General features: G+C 39.9%; 1 protein-coding gene across 7 annotated transcripts in view; it reads right to left on the bottom strand.

Annotated features, from left to right (window-relative positions):
- Positions 1-11214, bottom strand: part of LARS1 (leucyl-tRNA synthetase 1) — a 67146-nt gene extending 55932 nt beyond the window's left edge. For 2 of the 7 annotated variants that reach the window (XR_004349086.1, XR_004349087.1), the window contains exons 1-4: positions 10912-11074; positions 3953-4071; positions 2056-2143; positions 1578-1658 (exon numbers count right to left, since the gene is read on the bottom strand). Coding sequence is in view for 4 of the 7 variants with exons in the window: in XM_032625835.1 (XP_032481726.1) it covers positions 1578-1658; positions 2056-2143; positions 3953-4071; positions 10912-10917 (294 nt within the window). In the remaining 3 variants the exon portion in view is untranslated. Of the gene's footprint in view, positions 1-1577; positions 1659-2055; positions 2144-3952; positions 4072-10911 lie in introns of all 7 variants that reach the window. The other 5 variants (XR_004349088.1, XM_032625835.1, XM_032625833.1 and 2 more) reach the window with 5 other exon arrangements.
- Between the last annotated feature and the right edge of the window lie 7536 nt (positions 11215-18750).

The following is an 18750-nucleotide window of genomic DNA, read 5'->3' as shown; positions in this document are numbered from 1 at the left end:
TTACAACATGAACCTGCACTTTCAACCCCAGCTCTTTTCAGCTGTACCATGAGTCCACTGTCACAAACAAAGATGACACCAAGTAGACAGTGTTGAAGTTACGAGAAAAATACAAATATAGAATTGTGAATTTCAAAAAAGGGAGGGGAGGGCTTCCCTGGTGGTGCAGTGGTTGGGAGTCCACCTGCCGATGCAGGGGATGCGGGTTCGTGCCCTGGTCCGGGAAGATCCCACATGCCGCGGAGCGGCTAGGCCCGTGAGCCATGGCCGCTGAGCCTGCGCGTCCAGAGCCTGTGCTCCGCAACGGGAGAGGCCACAACAGTGAGAGGCCCGTGTACCGCAAAAAAAAAAAAAAAAAAAAAAAAAAGGGAGAGGACACGTCTATGAAGAATTTCAGCTAACAAGAATGAGACAACTAGAAAGTCATCATTTTACAACCACAAATTCAATAACTGAAAGACAAAGATAATGAAAGGATGCTAAAACCACTGAGTTACTGGGTAACGAAATATTCAGAGGCTCTTAAGGTATCATCCCACAGATTAGTTTTTAATTAGGAAAAAGTTACCTTTAGAATGAGGAAATCTGGCAGTTATTAACTTAATATCACTAAAATGACACAAGTTGCCATTATATGACTTTTGATGTGATACAGTGGGAAGTTCCAACCTCATCAATGTAGTACTGGTGATAACCAAATGCAAAGTGTGATCCACAAAATAATAAGGAAAAAACCACCAGAAAGGATACATCAATGCTCAATTTCGTGGAGTGGATAATGGGACTATGACAATGTAGAAGAATGCCCTTGTTCTCAACAGATACAAGCTGAAGTGTTTAGGGGTGACATGTCATGATGTCTGCCAACTTACTTTCAATGAATTCATAGAAAAAGGGAGAAGAAAGTGTGCATGTATTGTATGTTGAGAGTCAGAACTAGAGCAACTGTGGCAAATGTTAATACTTGGTAACTGTAAGTGAAGGGTACATGGGTGCTCACTGCATTATCGTTTTACCTTTCCTATAGGTTGGACATTTTTCAAAATAAAAGACTGGAGAATAAAAAGAAATGAGATATATTTCCCAAGTCCCAAGGATTTAGGGAATCCTTTCAACTGTAGTTTTCTTGCCCATCGTTTATTGAAAATTATTTTTATTATGAATTTATGACAAATTTAAGACACTTGCAAAAATAACCAAAATATGATAGAATTGTTTATTATTTTATGCCAACAGTCTATATATGCCATGAATGCACAAAACACTGCCCATTTTACTTGTTAGTAGTTATCATCTAATTCTAAAACAGAAATATGAATACATAAGGAATCAAAAGATATCAGCATTACTTAGAAATCACTTAGACCTTAATGTGTGCCCTTAAAGCACTTTTCCAAATGTTTTCTAAAAATTAATTTTCATGATAATAAATTCAGTTCACTTCAAAAAACACTCTAATGTAATACAGAAGTACATATTGGAAAATCCTATTTCAAGCTCTTGAATTGGAGGTTTAACTTAAGCTTAATTTGCTCTAAGCTAAAAAGAGTACAAAGCAATCCCAAAAGCAATCTTACCTTAACAGGCATTCCAGTACAGTGTAAACCAAAGGGAAATAGACAAGTTTTTCCTTTCAATCTCTGGTACCCTACTGCAAACTATAGAAAAAAAATTCAATTTAAACTACAAATTTAAATGCTAGACGAATACAAAATTCTGACTTTTCACAAAGATCATGAGTTTTCCTCTTCACGTCTTCCTTTAGAATACCAGTTAGATTTTATAGTCATTCCAAAGTTATCCTTTTTTTTCTGTCTTTTCACCAACCTAGAAATTACTTATGAACATGTATACATACCTAGACCCCTGCACACACACACATACAGCATGTGAAAATAGAAAAATTAAATTACTTTAACATAAAAACCATGCTTAAAATTAAGGAATTCTAAGTTCCCTTAACAGGAAATAAATTCTATAGATGCTATTTTCTTTAAAATAGTATTTATTAAAGACCCTCCCATCCCATTATATTAAACATAGAGGAAGCTTTACCTCACATTTGGATAAAGAAAATGTATGTCCCAAGTGAAGGCGCCCATTCATATATGGATATGGGAAGGTTACAAAGTACTTGTCCTTGCTGCAAAACAATCGTAAAAAAGAAAGTACAAAAAAGAAAATGTTAAATTCCTTTTACAATGAAGGGTGGGGTCATGGGGACACTTACTATAAATAACTTGTTTAAATTTTAGTTATTTAACAGACACTGAAAATTAAATTTGTAAATCCAGAAATTAAAAGCTCTCTAAAATTGAAACTTGTTTTTGATTTAGAAAAACTAAGATATTTATAGGTGGCTATTAAAGAACTAAATATCCTTGTAGCAAATATTGGAGGTTTAACTTAAGCTAAAATACTGAGTTAAAAATGATATACTAAAAAAAAAAATTAATAGGGAGACTGAATTAATTTACTGTTTTACTGATTAAATGAGATATGCTTTCATTAGATATATATAAAGCAATTCAAAGCCTCTCAGGTAAAATAAAACATCCTCAAAATTACACGATATGTGGTAAGTTCCCTTAAAAAGCACCTTTTTAAAGCTGCTTAATGTATTATGTTATACTCCTTTTTTCTATGAATCAAGTGTATCTAACAGACATATGTAAGTTATAAAGCACACCTGTGCTTCATAAGTGACCACCTGTAAACACACCATCCAACTTATGAACTCACTGAAGCTACCCGTGTGCTACTCCCCACCCTCCCACCAGACAGAACCATTATCTTGAAATTTACTTTTGTCATTCCTTTGTTTTTGAATAGTTTGCACATAAGTCTATGCCTTTAAACAATACATCATTTAGTTTCACTCGTGAGCTTTTTTCATTCAGTGTTATATTTCTAAGTTTCTTCAGTTCATTTTCTTTCACTGAGCAAAAGCACTTTCTAATTCACTTTTGATTACTTTAAATTACCTTAGATTTGACCAAAGTTCTAGAACCAAACAGAAACTTCAAATTATAGTTTAAAGTATAACACCAGAGACTTTGTATTAGAGCAAATTCTTTTCCTCTCTTTAAAAAAAAAAAAAAATTCCATTAGAGTGTAGCTTAGTAGCAAGGATAGACTTTGGAATCAGAAAGTCCTGATAAGAAGTCCAAGCCCTGTCAATTCCTAGCCATGCAATCCTAAGCTGGTTACTTAACCTCTCTGTGTCTCAGTATACTCATCAATAAAACAAAAATTAAAATATTGGTAACCTTAAAGCGTTACTAAGAACATTAAATGAGAATATGCATGTTAAAAAATGGCCTATTTCCTATTGCCTTGGCATATTGAACAATACCTGTTCAATATTAGCTATTACTGCTATTGTTGTCAGTGCATTTCCTCAACTCTAAGAAGCACATTTTTCTACAGTCCAACGTATCTGAAATTGTGACGCATCTTATAATTGATGCATATATTTACTGTGGTACTGTGTTGCAGCAGTTACTTTGTTTTTCCCCAATATCATATTATCTATGGTCTGTCTTCTAATAAACAATTCTTAACATCAAGGCAATACAGATTTATAAAATAAGATCTTTAAATACAGAAATCCTTCAAAATTTATAATCTGTGCCTTTGGAGATAATTATCACTATAATATGAATCTCTGTAACAGAATGACTTGCTATTATCAGTCAGCAAAGATAAAACTTCAAAACATTTTCCTTTGTCTAACTATGAAAAATATTAGTTTTTAAAAAAACCTTTACGTAGGAAGAAATCCTTTAAGATTCCATAGGAAAGAGGATGCTAATTTGAAATAGAGAAAGTGGAAGTTACCTCCTGTTTCAGACATTGTAAATACAATCTGCCTTATTCCTTCCACAGAGCAGTCTCTGCAGCCAATGGTTCTGGAAACACAAGGTGTAGAGTTTCACAAACTATTACTCACCTAGTCTGTTTCTCTAAATTAGATGCATTGACCTCAAACACTTTCTTGGCATCCCATTTTTCTTGGACTTCTTTCTCAATCTTCTTCAAGAAGTCCACTTTGGTTGTTCTTTTTCTTTCCTATTGGACACAAAAGAGATAGAATAATACACTCTATATTTCAGCAGACTTGCTTTAAAAAAAAGAAAAAAAAATTTGGGTTCACACAGAACTGAGCTGTTTATTGACAATTAATTTTTCCATGGTTATCTTTAAATTTAAATGAGTAAGACTAAAAATTAGGGCTATCATGACCTGATAGGGTTATCCACTTCAGACGTCAAAGGGATGACTAAAGAATTACTTAAATACATAAAAAAGCTGTGAAATACTTGTTTTTAATTAGATACTACAATATAACACCGTTGTCAAATGTTCCTATTTAGTTAAAATAGATGAATACTTAGAAAAGCATAGGATGGTGCAGTGCCTGCTTGCCCAGCTGCAATTATGCCCACCAAAGGAGGATGGTGAGGCCTAATGGGTAGAGGCTGAGAGAGGATTAGTCATCTGCGTGTTCTTTTTTTCAAGGAAGCTGATGAAGAACTTCTCTCCAAAATGGTTAACAGGCTATTAATATGAAATTAAAATGAAACAGAATGGCAAACATGCCTCCAGCATATTGGATCTACCTGGCAACATTCCCATCATCCCTTATGCCACCCTTGGATGAAAATAAAAGGAAAAAACATACGTGATCACTCTAACTCTGAAAAAGAAGAAGGATTAGAACTTCCCTCTCAGTATGTGACTCTGTGAAAAAGAATCAGCTACTAAAAGCACGTGTGCTACAGCCGAGGTGGAACATGGGACTTATGTAACTGGCAACTGGGAAAGCTGGATACCAATGGACCATACACAATCTAATTCTGTTTTGAAAACTTAATATTAGTTTCTAGAATTTTATTTTCTTGTACAAAATTATCTGAACCGAAATTAGATTTTCTTCCCCTTCTTACACGCTAACATTTCCAGATTCTGCAGCATTTTCAAACGAGAAAATACCCTGGTTCTACTTATACTGAATACCTTTACAACCTACAGGGCAAGTGACCTTGCCATGTCATGTCATGTCTCCCTCTGTCCTTCCACCCAACTATTTAAAACATGCTTTCTACTCATATCACAGATATACTGGATTTTTAGACAGCTATTTTTAAAAATGGTTACACAAATTTGAAGTACTATGCAAACGGGACTTCTGTGCAATTAAAAAAAACCTAAACTTACCACTATTTCTTCAATAACTATCTTAAATATACCTTGTGTATTATGTAATAAAAATAAGAGTACTAAAGTTGGGTAAGATTCAGTACAAATCTACCATAGAGTTGTCAACTCTGTTTTACTATTTTCAGTTTTATATTTTTTTTCTTTCTTTCTTTCTTTTTTTTTTTTTGGCCATGCTATACAGCTTGTGGGATCTTAGTTCCCTGACCAGGGATTGAACTCCACCCTTCCCCACTGAAATCGCAGAGTCCTAACCACTGGACCGCCAGGGAATTCCTTTAGTTTTCTTTATTTTAAATCAAAGGATTTGATTAGTAAATCAAGTTTACCATTCCTTTTTATTTTTTTAAGCAAGTTTAAGATAGAAGAGGACAAGCAACAGAAAGATGAAATGTCAGCTTACAAGGGGAGGTGCAATGATGGATTAAAAGAACCCTGCCACAAAGGCAGAGAGGAAATAAGAAAGAATTCCACATTTTCAAAGTCATGGACATAAGTTTCTCTAGTACCAAAGGAAAATAAAAATGACAAGTAAATTTTTTATTTCTATAAATCCTGACCAGATCGTAATTGCTGTGAGTAGAACTTATATCAAAACACAAATCTGGGCTTCCCTGGTGGCGCAGTGCTTGAGAGTCTGCCTGCCGATGCAGGGGACGCGGGTTCGTGCCCCGGTCCGGGAAGATCCCACATGCCGCGGAGCGGCTGGGCCCGTGAGCCATGGCCGCTGAGCCTGCGACCCTGTGCTCTGCAACATGAGAGGCCACAACAGTGAGAGGCCTGCGTACCACAAAAAAAAAAAAAAAAAAAAAACACAAATCTGATCAAGTCAATTCCTCTTCAGAGGTTCTCTACTGCTCTCTGGATAAAGTCCATACTCTTAAACCTGGCACTCAAGGCCCTTCTTATCTCATCTTTGCCAGGCCGCTCCCTCTTCCCTCTCACCACCACTCCAGGCCTATTAAGCCACCTGCACTTTCCCAAGTGTGCCAAGCTCCCTCTCTCCCCTCTGGGCCTTTGTTTAAGCTATTCTCCCCGCCCTCATACCCCACCAATCTCTTTGCCTGGCTACCTCATCCTTCAGGTCCCAGCTGATCACCTGCCTTGATTCCCCAAGAGTGTATCAGGTACCATTCTTAATATGTTCCTACGTACCAGTATTACCTCTATGATAGCACTAATCACGCAGTATCAGTATCAGTCTATCTTCCCCATAGGACTATACGTTTGTTCACAGTGGGGACTGTGCCTCATTTCTCATTATATCCTCAATGTCTAAGCTTGTAGCAGCTCTCAAATATGTGTTGAACATTTAAAGATTTAAAAAGAGAAATGAGTAACACTGCCAGCTTTTGCATACCATGGCCATAACAAAATAACCTAAGACTAAGAACTGGGTTGCATATTTGAGTCAAGTTGCTAAGCAATTTGGACTCTTTCCCAAGAATTTCTATAAAACTAAATGTGGCTGCATAAGGAATTTCCTTTTCCAAGAAAGAATAAGGCCCTCCATCTATTCACTCTTTTCCATTCCTGCTACCAACCAACTTCACTTAGACCCTCAGCTCCTTGGCCCCCTCTTACTGCAAAATCCTCTTTTTAACAAGTAACCTGTAAGTTATAAGTAAGTCTCTCTATTCCTATACACGCTGACCCCTGTTTTCAATTTTAACATGCAAGAACTACCATTTGAAAAAAAGCTATGGCATAGACGACGGTTTGCCTATGCGATATCCATTCCCTCCCTTTCTTCCTCAGCAACAGACGCCCAACCTTACTTAGGGTAGTGCAGCAAAGGCAGTTAGGCATACTCTTCCATGGTTCCAGGAGAATTCAGATTGGAGCTATGTGACTAGGTTCTGGCAAAGGAGTTTTGAGCAGAAGAAAGTACGTCACTTCCACCTGGCCCTTAAAACAGCCTGTACAACTCCTAATAGCCAACTTAATCTGTAGGTGGAACAGGCACACTGCCTAGGGCCCACAATACTTCTAGGGGCTCAACAAAATATTTTAATATCTTTTAGAATCAGAAGAAAAAATTAAACTTTTGGATAGAAGAAAAATCTTTAATATATAATATTAATATATGTCTTTATACAACACAGTTGTCAAAGATAATTTCTAATATATTTTTTTTTACAGAGGAAGCAGCCCACAAAGGCAAAATTATCTAAGGCCTCATGAAGCCTTGTTGTACCTCCTATGCTAAGGTCATGCGTCATATGAAATCCCACTGTATCATTAGTAAATTCCTCTTTCCTTTAACCAACTTGAGTTGGCTTCCACTGCATGCAACCAAATCATCTCTCATATTTACCCAACTGGGTTGTAAACTCCTGGCAGACAGCAACTTTTAGAACATTTATAGTCACCTCAGCACCACATCCAATGCTAACAGACACAGAAGTTACATGACAAATATTTTTTGCTTAAAAATGACATCAACCACCATGAAAGCAACAGTCTTCACAAGTTACTTAGAACTATGTGTTTCTTTTCACTGTACTGAGCGTGCTAAATGCACAAAAGCTCTTCTTTGAGGTCTCTGCTTCTCAGAAAAACTTGTTCCTCAAAACTCAAAGGTCAATTGTAATGAAATCTGATATTGGCCCCAGCATCAACTTGTTGTATAACTTTGAGCAAGTCACTTGATCAATCTGAGTCTCAATTTCTTCATTGGTTGCTCAACTAATCAATTGGTTTGCTGTTTTGTCTCATTTTGTTTCATTTTGTTTTGTTTTGGGCCGCACTGCTTGGTTTGTGCAATATTAGTTCCCCGACCAGGGATCGAACCCATGCCCTCAGCAGTGAAAGCACAGAGTCCTAACCACTGGACAGCCAGGAAATTCCCAACAATTGATCATTTTAACTAGTTAAAAGGTTATTTAACAAGAGCAAAGTTCCTAAACTTTGGCCCTACTGACATTTGGGGCCAAATAATTCTTTGTTTTCAGGGGCTGTCATGGGCACCGCAAGATGTTTAGCAACATCCCTGGCTTCTACCCACTAGCTGCCAGTAGCATACCCCCAGTTGTGATAATCCAGAGTCTCCAGACCACATGTTCTCTGGGGGACAAAATCACCCCCAGTAAAGAACCAGTGAACTAGATAATAAACTTTTCCATATATTCATAGTATTCTGCAGTTCTTAAAACTTTTATGCACACTAACTTATTTGATCTTAACAACAACCCTAAGAGGTGGGCAACAATCGCCCTAAGAAGTGGGCAGACCAGCGATTACCATTTCAAAGATGATGAATCTGGGGCTTCCCTGGTGGCGCAGTGGTTGAGAGTCTGCCTGCCAATGCAGGGGACACGAGTTCATGTCCCGGTCCAGGAAGATCCCACATGCCGCGGAGCAGCTAGGCCCATGAGCCATGGCCGCTGAGCCTGCGCGTCTGGAGCCTGTGCTCCGCAACGGGAGAAGCCACAACAGTGAGAGGCCCGCGTACCGCAAAACAAAACAAAACAAAACAAAGATGATGAATCTGAAGCTCAGAGATCATTATGCCAGCAAATGGTCAGGCTGGACAAAAATCCTCATCTTCTTTTATTTCTGCTTTCTCTTAGTACTCTGGCCATATCCTAGCACCACTGGCTGTAGAACTTAGACAAGATCCTTAACCTCTTTAAGCCTCCATTTCTCTATCTATAAAATGAGAATAATAATTATATCTACCTTGTACTATTATTATGAGGATTAAGAGATAATATGCATGAAGGACTTAGCATAGTGCCGGCCCCATGGTAAATGCTCAATAATGCTAACCATTATCACAGAGAGACAACTAGACATCACGTGCTTTTTATCAGATATCAAAATGGCATTGTGGTTATGTTTTAAGAGAATATCTTATTATATTTTAAAAACTTACTGAAATATGTATGGATGAAATGATACAGCGCCTTGAGTTTGTTTAAAATGAATCCTGACAGGTGGAGGAGGAGGTTCTGGGGAAGGTACGACTGAAACGAGATTGGTCCTGAACTGCCAATTATTGAAGTTGGGTGATGGGCACATGGAAGTACATAACATTATTATTTCTACTTTGCTCACTATTTAAATTTTCCAAATGAAAAATTTTAAAACAAAAAATTTAAAGTTGACTATTATCTTTATTACAACAAATCCCCAGCTCTAAGTCTGACATGTAACTAAAAGGTATTAAAACTGTCAAAACCGGGCTTCCCTGGTGGCGCAGTGGTTGAGAGTCCACCTGCCGATGCAGGGGACACGGGTCCGTGCTCCGGTCCGGGAAGATCCCACATGCTGCGGAGCGGCTGGACCTGTGAGCCATGGCCACTGAGCCTGCGCGTCCGGAGCCTGTGCTCCTTAACGGGAAGAGGCCACAGCAGTGAGAGGTCCGCGTGCCACAAAAAAAAAAAAAGTTTAAAAAACCTCTATAAAATAAAAATTTCTATGATATGAAGGAAATTACATTGCTTGCTCTTTACAAATTCAATTATAATATAAAAACTAATTTTATATCCATGCTACTCCATGTTTATTATCTTATATTCTTTACTATTGGTAAGGTTTCTTCCAGAGTTAGAAAACTTTCGTTACAGGAAGGTGCTTGCAAAGGAAATTTCCCCATAGTTTACAATTGCAAATAGTACAATAATTAAGAGAATGAGCTCCAGAATGGGACCAAATGAATTAAAATTCTACTTCTTAGTAGATTTGATCTCACCCCCTCTATTCTATACAGGAACATCACTTTTCTCTATCAGTTTTCCCTTTCTACAGGACAATTTCCATAAGCATACAACCACTATATAATTTCTCCTGTCCTTAAAAAAAAAACCAAAAACAAACAAACAAAAAAAACTTCTTTTAACCTTCATCTATTACCCCATTCCTCTGCTCTCCTTTATAGAATTCTTCAGAAGAGTTGTTCATACTCATTATCTCCAGTCTCTCTCTTCCCATTCATTCTTGAACACACTCTTCAAACAGGACCTACAAGGCTTTATATGACCTACATCCACCCACCAATCAACCACCACCACCACTACCCCCCAACACACACACACACACACACACACACACACACACGTCATCATCATCATCACCTCCCCCTGGATGACAGTCCTTTGCACGTACAACCCTCCTTGTTTTTCACTCCACTCACACTGTTGGCTCTGCCCGGAAATCTTTTCCTCCGTATAGCTGCATGGCTTGCTCCCTTACCTTCTGCCACAATGCCACCTCAGCAAAGCCTTTCTTGATCTCCCCCTTCCTGATCTGTTTTTTTTGTTTATAGCACCTACCGGCACCTGACATATTTTACCACATACTTTAGAATGTAGCGCACATACACGTAAATGTTTGTCTACTTTACAAAGAGGCGCTCAAAAAATTTTTGTTGAAAGGAGAAATCAATGTCACATACTCCTCTTTCTCCAAATCAGTTTTTAGAAACTTTGGTGAAATAACACACGTGACATGAAGTAGTCTACAAAGTTAAAGATATCAGGGCCTCGCTCATCAGCTAGCAAGAAAAGGCACATCCTCACAACAGCCAAGCCTTAAACGTGGGAGGCAAGGCCTCCCCATTCTTTAGAAAAGGATTTCTTCCCTTCAGGACAGTGGCTACCACATGGGGCCCCTAGACTCTGGCAAAAGCAGGTAACCAGCCGTGTTCCAAGGCCTGGCCTAGAGGACCCTCTTCCCGCCAAAACTCACCGCCATGGCGCCGCCCGTCCGACTGTGCAAACCCACGACGGTGACTTCGGTGATCCCCCTCAAAGGAGTGGTTACAACCTTTCCCCTCCCTCTCTGCGAAGCCAGGCCTACCACGACACTAAAGCACACACTTCACACCTGATGAGGCAATCTCGGGCTCACTAATTAAGTACCTCCGGGGGCATCTCATAGCCTGCTGGGAATCGTAGTTCCCAGACCCGTAGACCCCACGTCCTGCAGGCATCTATTGACTACACTTCCCAGAGAACAACAGGCTACGGAAGTGTACCCGATAAGCCACTCAGAGGGGAACCGGTAGTGACGTCATGAGCATGTTGAACTACAAAGCCCATGATGCAGTTCGGTGTCGCAGACTGCCGCGAGTGCGCCCTGACTGATGAGGGGATAGCCCACGTTCAACCTTTTCACCGTATGGAGCTGGTTTGGGTGTCTTGTCAGGATGCAAGGTGTATTCGTCCTCAGTGACTGAGGTGCTAATTATGCGTTGCCGTTGTGCACAGATATTTATCACTGTCGGTGGCATTCAAAAGTCCAGAATTTAGACATTTTGTAGCCATTTATTAACAATCTCCATTTTATTAAAGGAGAGGCTGGAAGCCTTCCACCTGGTCCCAGTGCCAAGCTCAGACTGTTTCATCCGTGTCACCAACCAAGACTGAGCTGTCTGAAGTACTAGTCACTAGCCACATTGTGGCTATTTAAATTAATTAAAATTAAGTAAAGTTTAAATTTTATTTCTTCAATCGCACTAGCCACTTTTCATGTGCTGGAAAGTCCACGTGCCTAGTTGTTACTATATCTCTGGACAGTGCGGATATAGAACATTTCCATCATCAAACAAAGATGTATTGAAAAGTGCTGATCCGAGACTTTCACTTTCTGGTGGTCAGATTAGTTACTCTCACATGCATTCCTTTATTAATTCAATAAATAATCATTAAGGATCTACAAAGCACCTGGAGGGGTGGAGGTGTGCCCAGCCCAGAAGTGTGTCTTCCTAATGGAATAGAGGGAAAATAATTTTTAATAAAAATTTTAACAAAAATAAATTTTGAATTATATATGTGTAATATATATTGTATTTACATTTTCCAACAATTAGTTTTGAAATATAAATTTAATGATGGCCTAACACAATGCCTGGCACGTGGTATGGGCTCAATAAAAATTTGTTGAATGAAAGGAAGTTAAGAATGAACCTTAGGTTATAGAGAACCTACCAGTAGCTCTCCTGCCTCCAGGCTCTTACACGTACAAATACTCTGCATCATTTTCCACACTCTCTACCTTTAGCTACTAACCATTTAGACATCACTTCCTGACAGCCCAAGTCTGGGTTGAATGTCTGTTCCTAAATATTCTCTGAAGCACCCCCTTCCCGCCCTCCCTTGGGAAATTTATCTCACTGAATTTTAATTGCCTGTTGATTTATCATTAGAGTTAAGCTCTATGATAGCAGAGGCTGCCTAGCACAGTATCTGGCACATAGTAGGTGCCTTATAAGTATTTATTGAATGAATGAAAGAATCCTCATCATCCACAGCTCTTATAACTAGGCTTAGGCTTTCCTGTTACAATTCTGCCCTAACCAGTACTATTTGTCATCTTTGACTCATCAGCTTCCAATCCACGTTGGTTATTGAAATTATTCATACAACCAATATCTATTAAATACCTCCTATGAACATGACATAGAGGTAAGGTATAGTAGGGAACAAGACAGACACTGCCCCTGCCCTCATGGAACTTACAGTCTAAAGTGCATGAGGGGCTTCCCTGGTGGCGCAGTGGTTGAGAGTCTGCCTGCCGATGCAGGGGACACGGGTTCGTGCCCCGGTCCGGGAAGATCCCACATGCTGCGGAGTGGCTGGGCCCGTGAGCCATGGCCGCCGGGCCTGCGCGTCCGGAGCCTGTGCTCCGCAGCGGGAGAGGCCACAACAGTGAGAGGCCCGCGTACCGCAAAAAATAAAGTGCATGAGCCATTAAAGAAGAAAATAAAGAAGTGATGGTGTGATAACAAATTATGAAAATTATGAAAAACCTACCTCCATGCCTCCAACTGCATTTTTTAAAATTTTCCTATTTAAGTGACATATATTTTTCAAGGGTCACTTGGTTTTCATTCATTCGACAAAAATTTAATTCACTTATACTATATACAAGGCACTATCCTAGATGCTGGAAATACAACTCTTGAACAAGACAAGTGCAGTCACCTCCTTCTAGTGGAAGAGGCAAACACTGAAGCTATGGGAGCGATGGGAGGCCATGGAAGGGTTTTAAGTAAGGAAGGGACATGGTCCCATTTGTGTTTTATAGAGATCTTTCTGAAGAAGGGTTGAAAGGGAGCAAAACTGGAAGCAGAAGGCTGTTGCAGTTGTCCAGGTGAGAGGTGACAGTAGTTTAGACTTTAGTGGTGACAGTAAAGGTGGAGAAAGGTAAACAGAGTCAAGAGGTATTTAGAAAATGAAAGTTATTACAGCTTAGTAATATGGCTTTTTAATTGGGAATTATTGATTCTTTGCTATGCCATGTGGATTACCCCCTCTAGATAAATGAAATTAGAAAGGTAGCATAGTGGATATTAGCTCAGGCTCTGAATCAGACCAAGTTCATCATTTACTAGCTGAGTGACCTCAGGCAGTTAAATTAACCATTGTAAAATAAAGGTAATAATAGTAAGTACCTCATAGAGGATTAAAGAAATAATATGTATTTAGGTATAAACCCTGTATATATATGCCCAGCATACAGTAAGCACTTTAAAATGTCAGATATTTTTATTACTATTTTAGGAAAATTGATCTATAAACACTAATCTGAATCTGATTAAAATAGAAAAAGCTTACCTGCACCGCATAATAATCTCTTTCCTAGCCTAACTGAGCTAGTTATCACCATATAATTGTGTGGTATGCCTTCACCAACTATCAGACCATATTGTGCTCATTCTTTAAAATGCCACAACAGAACTCATTTCCGCCTTATTTTATTTTGTTTTTCTTCCAAACCCACCCCACCGGTCACTCTACTCAATTCAATTGAATCAGCATTTCTAAATTCAGATGCATAAAGCTATAACTAGCTTTGGCTTGTCTCTGAGTCTCTTTATATTTGTTTTTCATGCATATTTACCTAACCTCCCAACCTTTATATGACACAGTTCAAGGAAGGAATTGGGGGCATTTATTTTCATACTTGTTCCACAGACATGGCACTCAATAAATATAGTAGTCACTTCCCTATCCTATTAGACACCTTTTGTTTTTAAATGGGTTTTTTCCCCAACATTAGTGTTCTACCTTAACTTTTATGTTTCCTGAATGGTGAACAGTTTTGTCTTTTTTTATGACCTAGGCAATGAATATAAAGAGAAGGAGATCCTTCTAGGCTTTATGGACTTTAGCTGATCCCAGGGTTGCTCTATATGCAGCCTCCGACAGTTACTGGGCAGCAGAGGAAGCATGTGTGCAATGGCTCTGCTCACCGGCCTTGGAGTCAGATGCTGGGGTCTGACTTGAAGCTCTGTCCTGTGCTAGCTCTGCTCCTTCAACCTTGGGACTCTGGGTCCTCACATGTAAAATGTGTGTGATGATAGTACCTACTTCCTAGGCCTGCTGTGAAAATACAATGAGCTATACCAAGGAAGGTGATTAGCCCAATGTGTGGTTCATGGGCTAAGTGCTCAAGAAAAATTACTCTAAAGAGAAAGAAAGAGAAGTGGTGAATACTGGAAGCTAGTTTGATCAGTGCTGTGGTCTGGTCTGAATGTTTGTGGCCTCACAAAATTCATATGTTGAAATCCTAATGCCCAAGGTGTTGGCATTAAGATTTGTGAGGAGCTTAGGTCAGGAGGGTGAAGCCCTTTTGAATGGGTTTAATGTTCTTATATAGGAGAGCCCATAAGCTCCCCAACCCCTTGCACTTTGTGAGGATACAAAAAGGAGTGCTCGACCTGGAATGGGCCCCTCACCCGGCCATGCTTGGCACCCTGATCCTCAGACTTTTAGCCTCCAGAACTATGAGAAATAAATTTCTGCTGTTTATAAGCCACCCAATCTGTGGTATTTTGTTATAGCAGCCCGAACAGACTAAGACAGTCATTTAATTAATGGGAATTCTAAATCTGATTGACATGAACTAGGAACAAGTAGCCATATTAATTAGAGAGACTTTTATATTTAGACAAATGTAACCAAATTAGAGAAGTTGCACTTCTCAAGTACCAAATTTTTTTTTTTTTTTCAAATACCAAATTTTTGAGAAACCCCTGTTGCCTAGATTTCTCCTAAAGTGGTGATACTTGTAATTCTTAGGAATTAGAAATCACTCACTCATACCATGCCACTCCAGACTCAGGATCCATATGCTTCAGCCTGCTCTTGTCAACGTTGCACAGAGCATTGCCAGCCGTGTCATAGGGTCATATGGGAAATGTGACACTTGAGTTCCTAAATAACCTACCTATCTAAATTGTTACCAGCATTTCCATCACCATTGTGAAGTAGTGGCTTCTTAAGAAACACAAGTAGGGGCTTCTTAAGAAACACAAGGAGGGAAGGAGAGGATGGACAGATGGATGGAAAAGAAGAAAAGGAGGAGAAAAAAAGAAATAGGTAGGGGCTTCCCTGGTGGCGCAGTGGTTGAGAGTCTGCCTGCCGATGCAGAGGACACGGGTTCGTGCCCTGGTCCTGGAAGATCCCACATGCCGCGGAGTGGCTGGGCCCATGAGCCATGGCCGCTGAGCCTGTGCGTCTGGAGCCTGTGCTCCGCAACGGGAGAGGCCACCACAGTGAGAGGCCTGCGTACCACAAAAAAAAAAAAAAAAAGAAATAGGTAAAGACAACCAATAACATATCATTGAGCTTCCAATTTCAGTAGCTATATTTTTTAAATTTCTTTTGTGCATTTATGACATTTAGGATTCCTATTTTTACAATAACAATGAAATCAGACTGGTCTAAACTATGTCTTTTCCCATTGTCTTTTCCTACTAAGAGATTTTACCTTCCACATCATCAAATTTCATTTCTCTACTAGATCATACCAATCTACATTCATACATATCTTCTAACCTAATGCAAGCAAGCAGACAAGCAAAAAAACCAGAATGAAATGCAAACAAATCCTCCCTATCCCACCACACCTTTTGGTACCTTCATTGTTCTACTCCCCTTTACAGTAAAACTCTTCAAGAGAAGTGTCATACTATCTCTGATTCCTCTCTTCTCTTTCTCTCCTGAACTCTGACCAATCATGTGTTCACCTCCTCCGTTTCATGGAATTGTCCAGGTCATCAATGACCTTCATGCTGCCAAATCCAATGGTCAATTCCATGTCCTCATCTTACTTGATGCAAGAACTACATCTGACACAGCTGAAAACTCCATCTTTCCTGAGGCACATTTCTTCTTTCTCTGTTCTCCTCCTGCCTTATTGGCCAAGTCTTCTCAGTTTACTGGATATTATTCCCCTTCCTTCTAAATAGGAGAATGCCCTAATGGCCTTTCTATCTAGATATACTCACTTCCTAGGTGATCTTATTTAGGCCCATGGTTTCAACACACTTTACATGCTAATGAATCCCCAGTTTTTAACACAAGGCCCAATCTCTCTCATGAACTCCAGACTCTCAGATCCACCTGTCTACTTGGCATTCTATTTGGAGTTTTATATTAATCATCTATCATGCCTAAGAAATTACCCAGAACTTAGTGGCTTAAAACAATAATAGCCATTAATTATCACTCACAATTTCTGTGGGTCAGGAGTTTGGAAGCAGCTTGTCTGGGTAGTCCTGGCTTGGGGCTTTCATGAAATTGCAGTGAAATGCTGGCCCGGGCTGCAGTCATCTGAAGGTTTCACTCAGGCTGGAAGATCTGCTTCAAACATGGCTCACTCACAAGGCTAGACAGTTAGTCCTGTCTGTTGGTAAGATGCCTCACTTCCTCTCAATGTGGGACTCTGCGAAGGGTTGACTGAGTGCCTTTGGACATGATGACTGGCTTTCCCCAGAACAAGAGGTCCAAAATAGGAGCTACAATGCTTTTTATCCGAGTCTTGGAAGTCAATGACTGTCATTTCTAGTGTATTCTGTTGATCATACAGACAAGCCCTGATCCAATGTGGGAGCAAAGTATACCTGGGTGTGAAAACTACAAGGTAAGGATCATTGGGGGCCATCTTGGAGGCCGGCTACCACTGTGTTCAATGTCTAAGACAATGTCTGATGTCTAATTCACGTCCCAAACTGAATTCGTGATCTGCAAGCCAGTCTCTAAATCTGCTCCTCCCTCATTTTCCCCATCTCAGGCCAAACACCTTGGTGTCATCCTTGATTCCTTTTTGTGTTTCATACCAACAATTAATCTGTCAGCAAAACTCATTGACTCTACTTTTAAAATATATCCAGAATCCAACTTCTTCTTACTATCTCTTTCAGTGCTGGTCTAGTCCAAACTACCATCATTTCTTGCTTGGATTATTGCTTCCTAACTGGTTTCCCTACCTCCACTTTTGTCCCCTCCAGTCTGATGACCATGAGGCAGCCATAGTTATCGTGTTTAAAAATAAAAAACTAAATCAGACAATTTTATTCCTCTGCTTAAAACCTTCAGTGTCTTCCAGTTTCACTCAGAATAAAAATTCAAAGTCCTTATCATGGCCAACAAAGTACCCCATGATCTGGCTTCTTACTACTTCTCTAACCTCTTCTACCATCGCTTTCCTCCTGGCTCACTCTGCTCCAGCCCTATTGCTTTCCTCCTTTCCTCAAACTTGCCAAGTTAGTTCCTGCCTCAGCGTCTTTGCACATCCCTGAAAAGCTCTTCTTCCTGAAATCCACATGACTAACACCCTCCAGACCACTGCTCAGTCCTTCCCCATCACTCTCTCTCCCATCACGTTGCCTTATTTTTCTTTATAGAATGTATCGCCCCCAACATATGATATAGTTCTTTATTTGTCATCACTCTCCTCCTGCTAAAATAGATCTCCAAGAGAATGCCTATTTTATTCGCTGCTGTATCCCCAGGGCCTATAAGAGCGCTTTGCCTATGATAGGGTTGTAATCAATATTTCTTGAAAGAAAGAAAGGCTGAATGCAGGAATTGAAAGAGGCTAATCCATGCAGAATTCATTGGCCAGAGTGCCTGGCACACAAGGAGTATGAGTTATTATTATTTGATGTGTCCCAATCCCAAGGGGCTTATTCAATCCAAGGAAGAGAGGACAGTTGTCTTCTAACATCAGAGGAATAACCAGAGGGAACTGGTGTTTGGTCGGTCTACTGTTGCTATTTCCTGCTTAAAAAAAAAAAAGTCCCTACTGCAGTGGAGCTTTGCACATTCCTCCTGTTTGCTTTTCTAATCTGTAAGGATGGCAGACTGAGGTCCCTATGAAGATCTTTGAGAATGGGGCATGGACTATTTCTGGTACACACACATCCAGAGATGCCACTTTCAACCTTTTCTCCCTGTTGACACTGTTCTCTATGTGTGAAGCAACTTTCTTTTTTTTTTTTTTTTTTTTTTTTCCGGTACGCAGGCCTCTCACTGTTGTGGCCTCTCCCGTCGCGGAGCACAGGCTCCGGATGCGCAGGCTCAGCGGCATGGCTCACGGGCCCAGCTGCTCCGCGGCATGTGGGATCTTCCCAGACCAGGGCACGAACCCGCATCCCCTGCATCGGCAGGCGGACTCTCAAGCGCTGCGCCACCAGGGAAGCCCGCAACTTTCTTTTAAATTGAGATAATTGTAGAATCATAAGCAGTTGTAAGAAATAATGCAGACAGAACTTTTGCACACTTTTCTTAATTTCCC

This window comes from Phocoena sinus, chromosome 3 (genome assembly GCF_008692025.1).
Source record: "Phocoena sinus isolate mPhoSin1 chromosome 3, mPhoSin1.pri, whole genome shotgun sequence".
Classification (NCBI taxonomy): Eukaryota; Metazoa; Chordata; class Mammalia; order Artiodactyla; family Phocoenidae; genus Phocoena; species Phocoena sinus.
This window is presented reverse-complemented; position numbering and strand designations above follow the sequence as displayed.